This window comes from Xiphophorus couchianus, chromosome 7 (genome assembly GCF_001444195.1).
Source record: "Xiphophorus couchianus chromosome 7, X_couchianus-1.0, whole genome shotgun sequence".
NCBI lineage: Eukaryota > Metazoa > Chordata > Actinopteri > Cyprinodontiformes > Poeciliidae > Xiphophorus > Xiphophorus couchianus.
Genome location: NC_040234.1, coordinates 30,120,491 through 30,140,188, shown reverse-complemented (window position 1 = coordinate 30,140,188; position 19,698 = coordinate 30,120,491). Strand labels below are relative to the sequence as shown.

General features: G+C 36.5%; 1 protein-coding gene across 5 annotated transcripts in view; it reads left to right on the top strand.

Annotated features, from left to right (window-relative positions):
* lrp1bb (low density lipoprotein receptor-related protein 1Bb) overlaps positions 1-19,698 on the top strand; it is a 311,011-nt gene that overhangs the window by 162,167 nt on the left and 129,146 nt on the right. For all 5 annotated transcript variants that reach the window (XM_028023582.1, XM_028023580.1, XM_028023579.1 and 2 more), the window contains 9 exons: positions 2,498-2,717; positions 3,290-3,479; positions 5,772-5,894; positions 6,224-6,367; positions 8,165-8,290; positions 9,204-9,317; positions 15,645-15,725; positions 15,832-16,002; positions 16,772-16,954. In XM_028023582.1, coding sequence (XP_027879383.1) covers positions 2,498-2,717; positions 3,290-3,479; positions 5,772-5,894; positions 6,224-6,367; positions 8,165-8,290; positions 9,204-9,317; positions 15,645-15,725; positions 15,832-16,002; positions 16,772-16,954 — 1,352 coding nt within the window. The remainder of the gene's footprint in view (positions 1-2,497; positions 2,718-3,289; positions 3,480-5,771; positions 5,895-6,223; positions 6,368-8,164; positions 8,291-9,203; positions 9,318-15,644; positions 15,726-15,831; positions 16,003-16,771; positions 16,955-19,698) is intronic.

Below are 19,698 nucleotides of genomic sequence, written 5' to 3'. Positions count from 1 at the left end.
TTTTTGCATTTTTTGGAGCATAGCAATATCCAGATCAGAAAATGTGATGATTATTATTTCACCTTCACACTATTGTGTATTTCCCTGGCAATTAAACAAATATTGGACAAATATTGCAAAGATACATGTCTCTAACTAGATAAATCTCCAGAAATATTTACATATATAATTCTATCAGTTATTTGCTATCCAGCTAAACCAGGCGACCACAGACATTTTGGACATGTTAGCAGTTCTATGACAATAGCAAGAAAACTTACAGATGCAATATATTCCACATATAGTTGTTACAGCTATATATGTCATTCAGATGCTTCTTAAATGGTTCCCAACAATCCATAATAATGTTATTTAATTTCAGGCTATGTTTTGTGAATTTCTATTTTCCCCATTGGTGAAGATTCACTCACCTCACTATGCCATCCATCCATCCATCCATCCATCCATTTTCTGTTCACCCTTTGTCCCTAATGGGGTCGGGAGGGTTGCTGGTGCCTATCTCCAGCTACGTTCCAGGCGGGAGGCGGGGTACACCCTGGACAGGTCACCAGTCTGTCACTATGCCAACAGTTTTCAAATTAACTAATAAATAATATTTATTTAGTTAAAAAGTATTTGAACACTTTGTATGATAATGTAGTTAGGCAAGGGTACTGATCATTTATGTTTAACACCATTTTCCACCATAGTAGTTATTTAGATCCACAATTAGAGGATGTGTTAATATAGGACTCCATTAAGAAGGAAGGGGTGCACATAATAACAAACAACAACATTAATAAATACAAACTGGGTGCACCTGTTCCAAAAAGACATGCAATATAGGACCAGGGCCATATTATAAGCAACAAACTTACTTAATATAGCATGCCTTAATATTTCACAAAATGCTTTAATTTCTTTACATTTAGAACCACTTTAAACACTTTTTTGTAACACCAAATTGCTTGTCAAAATAAGAAACTCATGCAGGGGTGCAGTGGTGGTACAGAGTGTAAGGTATGTGAACCACTGGCAGAGGCCTCAGTCCTCTATGTGACCTTCATAGGGTCCCGGTCTGCTGGCCTTTGCCACATGTCTTCCACCTCTCACAACCCTCTTTCCTGTCAATCTATTGTGAAATAAAGGGCATTAGAGCCACAAAATTCTAAAAATCCCCAAAGAAACTAAGGCATAGCAGCGTTAGACAGCACTAGCATCCCAATTTAGTAGCTTTGTACATCTATGACTCAGCTCCTTCTTCACCAATTTTGAAACAATCACTGTGGGCTATTTTAAGTCAAGAATGTCACTTCATTCTGCATATTATTTTATTTGCCTTCTTGTGATGAAAATTAAAATATATATAAATTTGTGTTACACAAAAAATGTGAAGTTCACTAAATTAAATTCATTAAATTCAAAGGTATCATTTTTTTAGCTGATGAAGACACAACCTGGAATCAAAGAACAGTATGTAACAACAGAAAATGTGTGCGAACCAATTTGAACCATTTTTAGCAATAACTTGAGACACATGTCTAGTGTATCAATAAAAAATATATTTTTTGTTCTTTATTGCGCCCTGAGATGTTGACTAGAGTCCCAGCAGCTTTGAATGAAAAATATAAAATTAAAGGATGACATTCAGCATTTTGGCTGAATTTAGATCAGTGAAGGAAGTATTAATATTCTACTTTTGTACTTTATATAAATGGTGTGCATCTGATGCAGTGTCTATCTATATTCAGCTGTGTAGACGTGTGTGCGTGAATCTGTGTGTGTCTGTGGAAGTACTATGGTATCAATAATTCATGAGGTCACAAAGACGACTCAGAGACACGGTATTCATTCACCTTCCTATCCCAATCTATTTTATCTTTCCTGAGCCAACCCTCTACCATTGGTGAGAAACACGGGGCACACGGCTCAGTCAGCAACACTCAAGCAGAGCAAATCCCCTGGGCATTGTTACTACAGAAAAGACCATGTCAAATTGTTGCCCCAATCATGTTAAAGATACCTTTGGCTCATTCAGAGGTGTAGTCCTGACATTATTTTTGTGGTTGGGAATTTAAAACAACTAACTCTATCTACCTTGATGTTTTGATACACCTATCAGATGTACTTATAGAGAAAGCGAGCAAGCCTGGGAAGGATTTGTTTACAAGAAAATGGAGAGGTAAATTGTTGCTTGATGAATAACGGCGTTAATTTATTTTCCATGCAAGTAAAATAAGTTATTACTTTGCAAGAAAATACAGCCAAGCATTATTAAAAAAGCCAAGTTTACATCAGTTTCACACAATGCATTAAAAAGTACAGTTTGTCTTCCCCTAAGCTGCTTATAGAGAGTCAAAAACAATCTGACATTGCATATAAAATATTATATTATAATATTCTGGGTAAAATACCCAGATGCTCCCGGCATGTACGTTCTTAATTTAAGACGATGATTCATTTGTACATTGATCCAGTAACAGCTTGTACTGTTCTTGTCCACCTCTCTGTATGACAGCTGGATGTACTGGACAGACTGGGAAGAGGATGAAGTGAATGACAGCATAGGACGGATAGAAAAAGCCTGGATGGATGGATCCAATCGTCGTATTTTCGTCACCTCCAACATGCTGTGGCCTAATGGTCTGACTCTAGACCACAGTAGCAGCACAATGTACTGGTGTGATGCCTACTATGATCATATTGAGAAGATTTACCTGAATGGAACTGGAAGAATGGTATGTATATATTGATGATTTGGACCTTCGCTTCTTAATTTAATTTTGCTGTCTGAATCAATCAACTTCATGTTTTGAATAAGTTATTTGTGAATACGTTGGTAAATTAAAGTTTTAATCTTTCAAAAACGTTCAGCCTTATAAGATATTACTATGGCAAAAAAGTAGTTTCTAATTTAAAACGTTTTAATGCTGATGTTTTTATTCTTCAAAGCAATGAGATGATTGAACAAATCTCCGCCTTTCTAAAACCACAGCCAACAAAATATCCTTTCATCCCTAACCTTCCCTGCAGTTAAACTGGCATATTAATGATAATAAATTATTTGTAAAAGATCTTTAATCAATGCCAAGATTCTATCTAGCATTATTATAAGCAGGCCGTTCTGCCGGATAGATTTGTGCAAAGAAATTAAATAACATTCATCATTCTATGGGTTTAGAATAATATCTAAACCCATATTCAAATAGTTAGAGTCTGCTTTGAGATGATTGATTTTGCTGTTGCTGATGGTGTCTCTCTGTGGCTCCACTAATCTTCTGATTATAGTGCATGGTGTTTCTTGTTGCAGGTGGTGTACAGAGGAAAAGAGCTGAACCATCCCTTCGGCATCTCTCATTATCGCAATTTCATCTTTTGGACGGAGTACATGAATGCGTCTGTATTCCAGCTGGACTTATCCACAAGCGATGTCACTCTGCTGCGGAGCGAGAGACCACCTCTATTTGGCCTGCGTGTCTATGACGCACAGAGCCAGCAAGGTTGGCAGCTTTCCCTTCACTTAGTAGCCGTCCAATGCTGTGAATTGAATATGAATTGCTTCCTTTACAGTATGGATCCCTGTTGCCTTAATGGGTATGGGGGATTTATTACAATATGTATTATATACACTCCAGAGTAACAAAAAATGCTGTTGCTCTGTTATTTCATTGCAGTTACTGACGCTAGAGTAGATTATCAACATGTAGAGAGCTTCATGTCATAATCTTACTCCCATTCTGTCTGTTAGAAAATTGCGCCAACCAAGTAACCATTGAGGTATATTTTTATTGTACAGGAATAATATTGATATATATGTATATAAATATATATTTTTTTACTGCTTCAGATTACATGGAATAAGTGTTTGCTTAATAGCAAGACTTGAGTAATTTCTGGTAAGTTGAAGATGTAACCTCCCATAGGACTTTTATTCTATATTTATTATTGAATTAGCAGGTGGGACACACAGGTTTTGTTGAAAGGCGATTTAGGGGAGCTGTTTTGAAATCTTTCAATTTCTGAGATTTGTTTTAATAAACAGAAGTCTGAAATTGTGTGAGCTTGAACAAATAAACTGCATATTTCCCAAAATACTTTTTTCTATTTTCATATGAGTGATAAAATCGATTCTATATGCCATACTGTGCGAGATGTAAAAAATCTGTGTTTCATCTTTCATTTTTCAAAGCTTTTATGGAAAGAACTAAGCTCACAACTTGACTCCAACCTGAGTAGTTTAAAATTTTTCATTAAAGTCACAATCCTCATGCTATGGAGGAGAGATCTAACTATCTTTTATCTAAAAATAAAAATCTATTTGTGGCAATACAACTATCAAACAAGTAAGCTATAACCAGGAGGCAGAAAATAAAACTTATTCTGTGCATATTATAAAGAGCAATTTTATACAATAAAATGTTCAAACTACAGAAATAACACCCCAACTACATACTATCTAGCTGGTTAGCAAATAATACAATAATTGTCCATTTCTTTTTCTGGCATTTTCACTGGGCCCAACAGAAAGATGTAGGGTGTAAATATAAAACCTTTTTAGCTGAAAAAAAAGTTACACTTGGGGAAAAATAAGTTGTTGGTCAACAACGGACAGATGGAAACTGCTGACTAAATAAATCTGGAGAGATGGCAATAGATTTATATATTATTGAAATACTGTGGAGCTAAATCATCATGGAATATTGCCTGTCGTACAATTCAACTGTGATTCAGACATGTTAGCAACCTGGATTTAAAAAAAAAAAACACTAAATAAATAAGCAAGGCAGTGACTTATTCCAGCACTACTCCATTTTACCGAACCTGCCACAGGGCTGACTTTGTTGCTTATTTTTAAGGTACAGTTCCCTTTCGGCATCAAAGGATGTGGCAGCAGGTGCATTTCAATCCTAGCTTTGACATAGCAGCAGTATTTGATGCTCAGGGAATGGCAGCATCAAATACTGCTATTTTGTCAGTATTTGATGCTTCGTTCTCTCTTTCATTGAAAGAATATCGATTCATGTTGTTATGATGCTGAAAAAACCAGATAGGAGACAAAATGGATAATGTAGTCAGTATAATGTCCTCTGTGGACTTCTCTTTTTGCCTTATAACAGCCATGTAAAAGCAGAACATGATACATTTAGAAGAATATTATTTTAGCAGACAGCCAAAGTGGTTTTGCGCCTTTGCTGCATCCTGAAAACATTGATTTCTGTAGAAGTGCATCAGAGATGCTTATTGTGAGTAGAGCAGTGCCCTGTCAAGCGCATGATGCAAACCAGTTGTGGTTTTTGTGTGCACAGACTAGTTCACATGATCTAGAAAACGTCTAGACTTTTTCTGTGGCCACTGGATAGATTAATTGGATGTCCAATGTTGTGGTTACTACTGATTGGCTCCCACAAGACCAAAAGCTTTATCTCATTGGTTCAGGCACTGCTTTTGGGAAAAGTGGTAAATTGAAGTGACAAAGGTGTCACATGGCTTAACTTTATAGGGGACTTTTTGCTATTGAGGAGTGACAGTTTTGTTCAGGAAGACAAATTATCCCCACTGAAAAAATGATAAAAATGTCAAATATATTTCTCTTGCTGTGTTCCCAATATTTCATGTGATGTATGGCTTACACCTGGCATGTCTAAGTAAGGCAGGAAATGGGTTTTGCATCAGAAATGGGATTAATTTTGCAGGACTTAAAGTGGTGAAAGGTACTAATATTCACAAGACTTAGAAATTGTAAAATAAACTGAAAAAGACAACTCACAGTGTTTGCGATCTGTTTCTCCCAGGTGAGAACGCATGCAGCGTGAATTATGGAGGATGTAGTACCCTTTGCCTTGCCATCCCAGGAGGCAGAGTGTGTTCCTGTGCTGACAACCAAGCTTTGGAGAAGAACAATGTCACCTGTTCAGGTAGGAGGACGTAATGAATGAGATGAAATACAAAGTCCAGGATCGTCATCTCCTGCTGTCATCCTGCCATCATGCTAAGGGATAAAGACGAAACAGCTCCTTGTTTTTATGCAAATCAGGCAATAAGTACATACAGGTGAAAAATTATCCCACCAGACCTCCAGCTACCCAAAACAAATCCCACTTGCTTTATGTTCTGTGGGGTTGTGAGACATTATTAACTGAGTTTGCCTGCTATTATGGCTATGCCAATAATTTCTCCTGAGTCCATACCTCTTACCAAGTCCTATGTTGATTTTAATTTGTCCTCTGTACTGTTTTTTTTCCAGATTCCTCCACTGATGTTTTAGAGCCAACTCGATGTAAAAGTGACGAATTCCAGTGTCACAATCAGCGCTGTATACGGGCCTCGTGGAAGTGCGATGGCGACAACGATTGTCTGGATGGAAGCGATGAGGAGAGCCACAGCTGCTGTGAGAATCTTGATTAGTCACTTCAAAAAATAAAAATACCCCATGCAGAAGCTGTATGGGTCAATACTTTAAAAAGCACAACAACAACAAAAAAAACACTACAATTTTTACAGTTAGTTCTCTCTTGCCGTCAACATCCAGGTTGCTAATTGACACTGCAACAGGGATGTTAAATGTGCTGCTGTCTACCTTCTTGGTCTTGCTGGAGGATAATCACTCTTTAACAAATTACTTGGAGGAGCAGAGTTTTTGGCTCATTTGGATCATTCATTTATTTATTTTTTCTTATGGAAGGCAGAAGCAGTACATTTTTACACCATAATCATATGCCAGCATGATTAGAATTTAAAGAAGAATCACCAGATAGCTGCACTGCTAGAATATCATTTGGGATAATCTGACTCAGTTTATCTAAATGGATGTTGAGTCTTCATAAAACAGTGTCGCCACAAACTCAACATCACTGTTGTTTAGTTTGTGTCTGTATTGATATACTGACACATACTTTAGTGTTATTCTTTGGATTATAAAAGTTCAATATCTTCTTAACAAAATTGATAAAAATGGAATCAAACCCTTTCCTCAGAACAAATTTGTCAGAATACTACTATCAGTTTGGGAACCTCTTGCATTATCCAACTGTGAAATCTTGATCTACCCTAACTCCACACCGCCATCCCTGTCTAAGGAATTGTGCTTTTACTCATTGTTTTAAGTATGCCCATAAATTTTCTCATTTACTTAGTGCAATTTATAAGTGATGAGAATTAATGAATTTGTAAACTCGATGTGCAGCTTGACTTAATTACAAGGGTGACAAGAAAATAGGGTATGTGGTGATAGTATTTTCACTGAAGAATATTAAAATGAACTGAATGTGACTTTAATGCGAATACTTTTTTCGATGAGGAGAGCCGTCCCCCACAAGTCTTGATTTTCAGTGTCAAACATATGTGGCTTTGAATACAAAAAACAAGACTTTTCAAAGTATCTGTTACTGAGACATTCATAGAGTGTTTTTGCACACGCTGTAATAATCTCATGGCATAAACATAATGTAGAGACATCATATATACCAGATGGGCATCACTGCCTCAAAATTTGTGCAAGTGCAACTCAGACATGACTCAGTGATATAATTAATTATTTTAATGCCACATTTCCGCCCAAAATGATTCATACCACTGTCAGATTTAGGTAGAAGTTATGTTCATTCAACAAGACGTTTGTGTTTGAGTGAGATAATCAAAAGATAGAAAGGTGTAAAATAGTGTCACAGTTTTAATTTAACTGTTCAAAAAGTCATAAAAATTATTAATAATCACTTAATAGCTAATTGAAAACATTTTATTACCATTACAGTGAAGGCTTCAAGTAAGGATTTATTCAACTAATTATTATATAACTTGTTGGAGAGCAGTTACAGTGTGTAGAAATTTGAATGTTGAAAATAAAAATAATGGAGCAGTTTACTACTCTCTGCAGCCTTTCTGTTATCTGCTAATGTCTTGTCTAATTGTTAAAAATAGCTGGTTGAATGAAAATTCCTCTGTTGAAAATAATTTGTTTCTTCTTCTGGCTTCCTTTCAAAGAACTGATTAAGCAACATAACTTTGAGTCTTTCTTCAGTAAGAACCATTGCACTAAAGATTCAGAAAAACATAATTTTTGAGTTATTTGAGCGCATTGCTTAATTTTATTCTTTGTTTTATTTGGGTTTTTTTAATTTACTTTATTAATTATTAGTGGGTTTCTGTAAAGCCACTGTCATTTTTGTATCTATTTGAACTGTTTCAGACAACCACACCTGTCCTGATGATCAGTTCAAATGCAACGACAACCGGTGCATTTCCAAAAGATGGCTTTGTGATGGAACCAATGACTGCGGTAACGGTGAAGATGAAGCTAACACCACTTGCTCTGGTATGTTCTTCATCATTCTTTATGTTTGTAGTTTTGGCATCTGTTTGATAGTTTGATGCTTCTCTTTACATGCAGGACAATTTATTTCTACAATTATGTTGCTACATTCACTGTTGGAAATATAATTACTCTTTAAATGAGTTTTCCTTTATGTTTTGATAAAAGGCTCCCATCATGTGTTACTCAGAAGACTGATGTGCTGTTTAATTGATTTTAGCTCATCGAGCTTATAGACTGCTAGCATTAAAGATCAAACAGCTTTCTCATCTATACAAAGAGGTGGAAAGCTTTTTTTCTCTCTCATCTTTTGATAAGATGTTCTCACCTCAGGTGTGCTTTATTTATCCATGTCTTAAACCGAGGTGTCAGGTGTTGTCAAGGCAGCCATCACTTTTATAATTTGAGGCTCTTAAGAAGCTTTGGTGCAGTACTATCACTCTCAGTGTGTGCGAGCGCTATATAGTATCAAAGAGTCAAGGTACCTTTGAGAGGAAACTTTCTGTCAGGAACACTCATGGTAGATTGTCTCTATGTCTTTAACAGTGCCTCTCTGCAGCTTTTTATCCATAGAAGATCAATCAATGAGCATTAGTCAGTGGATGATGAATGTTCCTGCACTGGCAGATTGACATGCATATCCCACTACAGCAGGACATTGCTTGAGTGCTGTCATGTACATGACCACCAGGATGTGACTGAAGGCCTATCAAGCAACAGCACATTTTACACACGCTGTCAGACATGCCACATTTTGCTGTGAGACAGAGTGATAAAGAGTTTGCACTGGCCAGACATTGACATTTTGGTGATCTAGTGGACATTAGATGTAGTTGTGCTATCCAACATTGACATATGCGCCTTTAATGCTGTGATTGAATTAGGAGACCACTTTCTCACTTTCTTGTTTTCTCAGCCCGACCCTGTCAATCCGACCAGTTCGCCTGCCAGAATGGACGCTGTATACCTCGGGGCTGGAGCTGTGATCGGGAGAATGACTGTGGGGATATGTCAGATGAAATATCATGCAGTAAGTCTCCTGGATATTTACCACATGCTACTTTAGTCTTATTGACTGGATGTAAACAAAGCTATTTGGGGCTTACAGTAGAGGCTCACATTTTATGTTTCAGATGGTTAAAAGACTATAAAAAAGTATTTACATCATGATTTTAACTGCCTTGTTCCATTTAAATATTCCAGATCATCAAGCTAAATTTAATACCAAACAAACATGACCTGAGTACTGCAATTTTGAAATCTTGATTTGATTTCTTAAGGGGGAAAAAAGCTACCCAAATCAACTTAGGTCCATGTGAAAAAGTAATTGCCTTTAAATGTAATAATTTGTTATTTAATGCTTGGCAGTAACAACCTTCAAGCAGTTGCAAAACAGCCTGACATGAAAATGAAATGTAGAGGATTTTCAGCCCACTCTTGTTTGCAGAATTGTTTTAATTCAGTCACATTGGTGCCACTTTCTATGACTTTAAGAATGCCATACCTAATGTCATTTAGAGTGACCTAGTCAAAGTCTGGATCTGAATCTAATCGTGATATTGTGTTATGAGCTCAAATAAGCAGATTATGCATGAAACATTTACTATGCAGCCATTCTGTTTTTTTTTTTTTTCCTTTTTTTTTCTCCGAAGAGTTTTTGCGGCGCTAGTGGCTCGTATTTTTTGTACAGTAGGCAGACAGGAAGGAGGGTGAGGAGAGGGGGGAAGACACGCGGTAAAGGTCGTCGGGGCCGGGAGTCGAACCCGCGACGTCCGCGTCGAGGACTAAGGCCTCCAAACGTGCTAAGCCCCTGCGCCACCACAGCACGCCCCACTATGCAGCCATTCTGCCAGGAAAAGTGGTCCAAATGTCCTTCAAAACTTGTCAATGATCACAAATGCTTGTTGGCTGGTAACATGTATAGGGGCAATTATTTTTTCACTTGTTGGGGGAACAATTATGTTTTCACATAAGGCCGGGGTTGGTTTTATAGCTTTTTCATATGAAAAGCTGTAAGGAGGGAACTACTTTTTCACAGCACATTTATTCTTTATATTGTGTTTAAAACAAAAGTTGAAAAAGTGTAAAGGTTTTAGGTTTCACTGCTGATTGAGTAGCCGTATCATCAGCTGGTAAAATGTCAAAACTAGTTTTCCATTTTGCTCTTGAAATGCTTGAAATGTGACTGTTTAATTTATGGCTGTGTCAGAAAGCTGTCAGCATTTTTGCAGTTCCTGCTCATAGATGTAACGCCACATTTCACCTGCAATTGATAGAAAGAAAATATGTTCTAAACGGCACTTTTGTTGGGTTATTTAATACAGTGCTGTTCTTTTTCCGCAGTGGCTTTAAAAGTACAGCATGATACATACATTGATCAATTTACCATGTTTCCTACTACATAAATATTGCATTTCTTTTCAGAAATGAGATAAAGGGGTGAGAAATCTTTAAAGCAAACAGTTTATGAGTGTCGCATTTCCCACGGAGTTGCTTTTTGTGTTGAACTGAAGCAAGGCTGGAGTAAAAAGAAATTAGTCCAGTTTGAGCAGCATCAAATAGTAGTCGACACAGTAGTCAAAGAACCTTTTTTTGTGTTTACATGAAGCTCATCTATGTTTCTTGCATAGATGATGCAGCAAAATGCCACTGAATTCTTTTCTATGTTTCTAATTAGTTACCATACATCCACTCAACAGCTTCCCATTAAGAAGGTCTTTTTTCTCAAGAAAGGTCTGCATTACTATATTAGATTTACTGCCATTCCTTTTACAGTTGGTACATTTTCATGTAATGCCTTCCCGCTTAAGTGGCTGACTCGAAATACCTTTTTTTCTGAAAAAGTATGATTTGAAATTACCCATCTGCTTTGGTAAGAAATAGAAAGGCAGAGTGGAATGTATTTGTTTCACTTTTTTTGTGGCTCCAACATATGATGATTTATACATTAATTAATTAATTTCAGAGTTAATCTATTAATCTATTGTCTATTAATAAATTGTCTATCTTAACATGTCTGAAAGGACAGTGGATGCTTAGCTTAACCGGGAACTCTTATTATAAATTTTACAGTTTCAAATCCATACAACAGTGTTGTTAGAATGTGATTTATCAATGTGCTAAAGAAATGCAGGTTAGATTTGCAAGAGTGTGAAAGAGGCTTAACAGTTGAACCATTTGTTTAGGCTGAAGACAGATGTGTTGGTGGTGGGTTGAGTCACATTTTCTGTCTGTTTCATTAATTTTTCAAATTTCTGTTTGCACATGTCAAGATGACTGGTGATTAGAAAATGCTGATGATTGTTTGTCTATTGAAGTTAATCTATGTCAGATACTGTTTATAAAAGCTTTGTTTGGAAGAGATATAGGAACAGCTTTGTATGCTTTGTACCAGTCACAAATCATGATTTAACATCATTTTCTGAATGTATGCAATAATCAAAACACATGAGTAAATTACTACAGAAGAAATATGTTCAGAAGAATCTTTGTACCTATGTTTTTTTTAAACAAACTATGTGTGAAAATATATTTACAAAGTCATATTTTGTGTTCTTCTGAGATAATAATTCCATATTTAACACCTAAGCATGCTGTGATTTATCCTTGTGGACTGTATTGTAGCTACAAGAAACATGTTGTATGCTACATTTTAGGCTCTGATGATTACCAGGTCAGTTTGTTTGTGATGACATGCATATGTGCTACTTCACAGACTAATTTTGATAATTACTGAAATGAGAAGTTTTTTTTGTGCTGTTTTTATGCTTAGTGCAACTTTAGAATTCCACCTGCAGAACTGAACAATCACCCAGGTGGAACTTCTCATTTCTGAAAGGCTGCTAAATTGTACAGAATGGCAAGGCCTGCTTTGCTGGCAGAGGCTAGAGTTTTGCCAAAGCACTAGTCATCTCTACTTCTATGAAAATGAATGTTAGTCAGAGCTGCTTACTCATTTCGAATACATAGTTATTTTCACACCCATTACTACATTCCGTTGAGAGAATTTTGAGACTGAATTATTGATGTTGTGTTCTTTGGACCAAAAACTAAACACTTCCTCACTGGTGACAACAGCTTAAAGGAATGATGCAGCGTAAACAGGATACTTTTGCACAGTAGCTCACTGTTCTTAAGTAGTGCCTCTGTGGTATTATACAATCTGTCAGCTAAGTTCAGTGAGTTAAAAGTTGCAGTGTTCTGGATAAATCTTAGAAAACATAAAAAACATCAGACACTATGATAGCCCAAGGTTTTTAGAGCTCTTTGAAGATGTATTTAACCTTTTATTATGTGAGAGGGTAAAGGGGTGTTTGAGGGTGCAAAAGCTGTTTTTAGCAGTGAGGTTGAAGTAGATGTATTAGCAGCATACATTTAAAGGATCAGGGAAAACGTTTGAAGATTCTCCGTAATCACTATTTGTATTAAATCAGCCCTTTAACGGTGATTGATGTTTGCCAAACGCTGCTCTGTGCCATATCGCATCAGCCTCCCTTTGTGTGTCCTAAGCCGCTTCAGTACGCAGTCACAAACAGCCGGGGTGTAAAGCAGTAATTAAAGTTCATGCTCGGCTTCATTCAATCATAATCAAGCTGTGCAGCAAAACATATTCTCTCCCCTTACTGTTGTCTGAGCTTCCTCAGGCATCACTTCTCTGCAGGCACTCTTCTGTGAAGCCCTGGCAGCTCACTTAGCTTCAGTGGAGCTACTGTGGGTTTTGGAGCACCTGAAGCTCAGTGGTGGCTGCCTCAGAGATTGATGTTAATTTGGATTTTGTTTGTCAGTAGTTTAGTGGTTGTCACACAATGGCTTCTGCTGGACTCTCTCGATGGCGTCATTATTTATAGATACTGGTGTTTCATTTTTAGCTATGCTCGCTGTTTACTTGAAACCCTCATTATTTATGTATGCTCGTGCTCCATTCTTAACAAACGTTAAATTCCAGGCAGTCACATCCTGTCAGTAAGACCCATTACATTTGAGGGAAGTGCAGCGTTCTTTAGATGACACTAATATGATAATGATACCTTCTCCACAGCATCAAAGGTATACCATGCAGCTACAGCAGACTGCCAACAAATCAATTCAAATAGAGACTTGCATTTCTTAGGGACGTCAATAACCCTTCTGTACAAAGTATACCAAAATTAGGCCGATATGTGATGGGAATTCAAATGTCGATTCTGACAATGTCATCAGTCCACAAAAACAGAAAAATATTTAGTTTTCCTATACATTTCCTATCACTAGTAAAAAAAACCCAATGTTTTAAAGTAAGCCAAAATAATTCATGAGATTTTTCTTTATTAAATCTCAGGTGATGACAAAGCTGGGAATGGGACACAATGGATTTCTATTAAGTTAACAAAAAGAGAAAAATGAGAAAACTCATAATATGCTAAGGTGGGTGACAGGAAAAACAACTGTAAGATAAATCGAAAGTAGGAAATTAATATCGAAAGCTTTTTGCATATACTGTGTTATCTGTCTGTGAATGAATAGTAAGCTAATGATGGGTGAAAGCTGTTTGTGTGAAGACTGCATTCTGTTTCATGGCCAAGCGTGTTCTACATCTGGTTGTATGACTGGACACATTGAGCAACAAATGAAATGTGAAGACAGAACTCATTCTGAAAGAAACCACAGCACTTCAAGGCTTCCATGAGCACAAAGCTTTAATCAGAAGTGGAATTTCACATTATTTTGCACTTATAATCAGGGTCACCAGTAACAAAGAATTTGGCAAGTATTTCCAAATCAGCACTATGGATACTTTTTAGATTGGAGAGCACGACCATAGTTTCTTGGTGACATTGAGAATAAGTGATTAATGAATTGCAGGGATTTATATGATATTTTTTCAGTCTTTGCAAACTTTTGTCAGTCACTCTTTTCCTCTGCATGACAACATTACAGCCTGGATAATAGAGACTTTACTATATCCATATCCAAATATAAGTACTTTGTTTATTATAGACTACATTCTACTTACTTAAAAGTTAACTTTCTCAGAAAAACAAATTGCTTAATTGACTAAACGGCCACCAAATATTGTCCTCCATTTTAGACTTCTATTTGGATAGTGCTCCATATGTCTAGAGCAGGCACACCTTTGTACAGTGTCTATAATTCAGCTGTAAAGGGATTGACCCCTGGCCCTGGATCATGTTCTCCCTTTTCTCTGTCTCCCTCCCTTACTGTCTGGACACAATCAAAAATGGCCGTAACACACAAAGAAATATATACTCTGGAGAAATATGCTTACATTTTTAATGAGTTGTTTCTTGATTGCTAATTGAACCGTACGCTAGCTTTCTGAGGGCTTCACAAAGTCGATGCGTTGCAGGCATTGCAGTGGATTTAAGACTTGTGATTAATGAAGCTAATGTGGTGCTATATTGGTGTAGATTCTTAGCCACCTAAGACATTGTGATCCAAAGGGTTTAAAATGAAAGGCAACTGGACTTCTCCTTTTTTCTTGAATGTTTTACCATAATCCAAAACACTACTTTTGTTCTAAACATGACTTAAAAGTGTCAAGCTTATAAATTGTAGTGAAAACAGCTACATTCATAGGTTCATTAAGCTCACACGAATCACTTAATGATTCAAATATATCCCTTAATCATGCTAACATGCGAGTTCATCTGGTCTCATCTCAGAAGGTAAATGACTCAATCCTGCACTGTAACATTGAAGAAAGCTTCAGGCTAAGGCCACCTCTTCGTTTAGTGTTGGTTTTGGCTGCTTAACTGCTCTCTCAAACCACTTGTCCTTGTCCAAAACATGCATATTGTTATCTTCAAAAGAAGTTTCCCTCACCCACAGATGAAGATGAACCACGCAATTTAGGTGTCTCTTCTGTGTTGTGTAGCTGCTGTTTTGTGTCCCTAATGTAGAGGTCATAAAATTCATCACTGCAGTAGATTGCATATACCACACTGTGCAGAGCGTGTGTTTTGGTGTTTTGTCCTTGAGTTGAACTAGTCTGTTTAAACCCTACAATAGTCTCAGGCAAAGACTGTCTAACCCCTGAAATAAAACGTCAAAATAAAAATTTGGTTCATGAAGCTATTTTAACGCTAAATTTAGCCCATATACCCAGATATGAAATATTGATTACGGTGTTATGAACCACATATCATACAAATGTCTGCACCATACAAATTTCTTAAGGAATATTCTTGTAGATAAATTGAAATTAGGAGAAGCACAGTGCAAATTAGTTCAGGAAACCATCCTTTTTCTAAAATTATGAAAGCATAGAATGCCATTTTAGAGTACTCCTAGACAACCTCTCATACAAGTAGGTTTCTCTTTAATTTGACAAATAATTTTTTCCTCTCCTTTTCTCCAGCTTTCCCTACATGCCAGCCCCTGACTGAATTCAGCTGCTCAAATGGACGCTGCATCAGTGTCAAGTGGCACTGCGATTCAGGTGAGCGCAACTAATCAGCCAGTTTTCTAGTTAACAAGTATGCCCTTTGACTAGTATTAAATGTATCACCTCTGGTATTCTTTGTGAATATTGTCTTTGTCCGCAGATGATGACTGTGGCGATGGCAGTGATGAAGTGGGCTGCATGCAGACCTGTTCAAACACTCAGTTTCAGTGTACCAGTGGGCGCTGTATTCCAGCAGACTGGGCTTGTGATGGTGACAACGACTGTGGTGATTTTAGTGATGAGAACACAACCTGCAGAGGTGGACCTGCATGTAAGAATGTCTGTTTCTCTTTAGGGTTGATTAGGTTTATTTATTTAATTTTGACTGTGCAAAGAAAGCTATAGTTAGACCTTTTACCAATGGGAATTGAACTATATAATCTAATTATTACAGGGAGCTAATCCAACACTAGAAAAAGGATCACAGCTCAGTTGCTTGTCACTAAAATGTGGAGATAATTCATCACACTACTCTGATGTAAACTGCTGCACTCTCCATCCTCACTGTGTCTACTCAGTGGATTGAAAGAGATTAGGCTACGTCTTTGTTGTTTGGAGTGAGAAAAAAAAAGCCAGGTTTTGGTTTTAGTGAAGCAAATGATCAATTGTGATTTCAACTTCATACCTAAAACACACAATAGATGTCTCAAATCATTACCTTCTTGGCATGTTGTGATTCAAAAATCTTTTATGTGAAAAACAAAAGTAAAAATATTAACATCCGGTGGGAACTTGTTGTCATGCGCGTATTATTAAACTGAACAATGATGCGAATGCCTTTTATATTCCAATAAATCCATTGCTGATCTAGTAACCCACTATTAAACAAATCAGCAAGCTTGAACAAACTTTGGAATTGAACTACTTCCCATAAACAAATTCTCTGACAATAAATAGATCTTTTGAAATGTAAAAAGAATATTTTCTAAAAAAAAAAAAAACTAATAAAAAAACAGGCCAATTACTATTGTGTGTTTCAGTGTTGTGATGTTGCTGAGTGGAATTGTGAAACATTAATTGTTGGATTACTTTTGTTCCAGTGCTCCCATCTGTGATTGAATGCAGTGGGGATGAGTTTCATTGTGTTGAGGATGGAACCTGCATCCCTGAACGTTGGAGGTGTGATGGGGACAAGGACTGTGAGGACGGAAGTGATGAGAAAGACTGTGAGGGCACCAAAAGGATGTGTGACCCGAAGGCCAAGTTTACATGCAAAGATACAGGTTGTCAATGGAATCTCGGAAGTAAAAATAATCCTAAAAAATTAATTGCACTACAACAGCTTTATCTGCTGGGTAGTTATTGGTAAATTAATTAATCTTACTGACATTTCTTCTCTTTTTCAGACGTTACCAAATATTGTCCTTGTTTTTCATTGAAGTAATATTCATTAAGCATGCATACAAAAAGACAAAACAAAAGGCATTTAATTTAAATTAATCCAGTTAAAAACAAAGCTTCAATTCAGAATTAATATCTTCTTAAGGCACTTCACAAGGCAACAGGTGCAATTCATGTAAAATCTTATAGAGTGCAGTTTGGTCAAATGGAATCAAATCAATATAATTTGTTCCTGTTCAAGGCAGTCATTTAGTCAAATTCATACTGTTTAACTACAATGAAAAGAGTAAATCACACTCATTTTGGCATTTAATACAAAAAGCTAAAATGTTCAAGAATTATTTGCACCTATGAGGTGACAAAGGAGAGAAACCACTTCCTCGTAACATGAATTAATGTCTAGCAGAACATTGCTCAGTATAAGTGGCTATCTGCAACCAGCTACGTTGTAAAAAGTCGTGTAGAAAAGAAGAAACGGGTCAAAGCATTGGGTTAGGAGTATTTTTTATTTATTTATGGGAAAGTAGAACAAGAACAGAAAATAAAATTAAGGAAGCATTATAGTCACATTAATTCCTCTGTACAGGAAAGAGACACTCCTAGGCACAAAGGTTGTAAGGCAAGACTGCATTCAGTGGGAAAGAAAATCAATTAATGTCAAAATTAATTAATGCCAATAACGCCCTCAATTACTTTCTCAAGAAAATAGATACTGCCAAACTCAGAAGCATTGGGCCAGAAGCAGTTTCTAAAAGGGAAGAATAACAAAACTAAAATAGCAAATTAACTTAATAAGAAATACAGGCTGAGTTGGCATATAGATGCAATGTAAAAATTATTTATGGTTTCATCAAAAATAATTTCTGAATAAATTTTCCACAAAGCTAATGAGACATAAATGTCCAGGCCACAAACAAAAAATCTATTAAAATTATGAAGCACTTTGTAATTCAATCTTAGATTGAAAGGCTTAAAGATTTACCGTAGTCCTGTATCACAGCAATTTTTTTTGCTGTGTTTATCTGCAAACTGTCAAACCATCACAATGAAAATGTAACAAGATATCAGCAAACTTAAAATCATTTGCTCTCCACCCAGCTTCTTTCAAAGCAGGAAATCCAAGTATTTGTGACTGGCCATGACAAAGCTTGGAACCAATCTCCCCGGGGGCGCTTTGAGTTATTTACAGATTCAGAAAGTGTATTATTCTAAGCTTTGCAGTGATGTCAAACACATAAAAAATAAATATATAAAAATGAAGAAGATATGCCCCGGTGGTAACAAAGGCTGTTCATTTACATTATTTTTCAATAACCCCACACCCCAGAATGTATGACTGGGAAGGTGTGCATACAAAAGTGAGCTTTTGCGATTGTATCAGAAATGTATGTTTCTTCTTATTTTCCTTTGTTTGTGCTGTGGCAACTTGCTCCTACTTTTCCCATGGCCCATCCCATTTCTTCATTTGTTTTCAACATCACCTATTTTATATTAAACAAAAAAATCTATATACTTATTTCCATAGTTTATTTTTTATTTCTGTGTTGATCTCTCAAAGAATGTGCAGTAGATTATTGTTCCCACAATCAGGACGTCTTTAATATAGGCAGTTTTGAGTGCATCTATTCAAACTTAGTACGTTTTTTACATCAAGTATTTGAATTATGCCAGAATTAGACTGTTACTCTGAATTTTGCCCTTCACCTTTTTGCTGTTTCTCCCCAGACAGCTTTTATCAAGAATGGAGGCTATGCTGCATGGTGACGGGTTGATTAGACCACAATTATTAATTACTCTAATTCCACTGTGTCACACTTCTCTGCACTGCTGCTGTTGTCCTCTCCACAAGAGATGAGTGCCTTCACTGGCAATATGCAAAAACCTTCAAGTTCAATTTGGGTAAAACACTGTGGAGTTTTACATGCAGTGCTTTGAAAAAGTATTTATCCCCCTGAAAATATTTCTGGTTTATGCTTTTTTGTCACAGTTAAGTGTTTCAGATCACTGAACAAATTTTAAGCAAAAGATAACCTGAGCAAATCCAAAATGTCGTTTTCTAATTTTATTTTTTTCATTATGGTGAAAAAGCTATCCAAATGCATCTGACTGCTTATAAAAAAGTAATTGGCCCCTAAAATGAACTACTGTTTGTGCAACCCTAGACAACAACAGTAACCAGCATTGGCAGTAACAATGTGTCTCTTGCAACGCTGTGGAAAATTTTTATCCAACTGTTCTTTGAAGAATTCTTTTGATTGAACTTCGTTTCAGGAAGAATGAGAGAGCGATAGACAGTCATTCAGACGTTCTTTTTCAGGGTTTTGTGGAGTTTTCATAGCCCCATTAATTTTGGCAAAATATTTTGTTGCCGCTGCAGCAACAAGACAATGTTTGATTGGTGGCATGACGTTTTTTACTTAGTTTTTTGTCAGGTTTACTTTGAGACTTTCTAAAACATTCCATGTTTGTCTCGTTAGTCAAGACAAACATGGAACTACTGCTAAGACTTCTTTTTTTTCCCAAGAAGTCTTAGCAATATTGCAGGTTGAAATTTGGCAAATGTGACCAAAAAAGAAGTGGTTTGAATCTAGTTTTTCCCTGACTAAATAAAAGCACACCCTTCTTT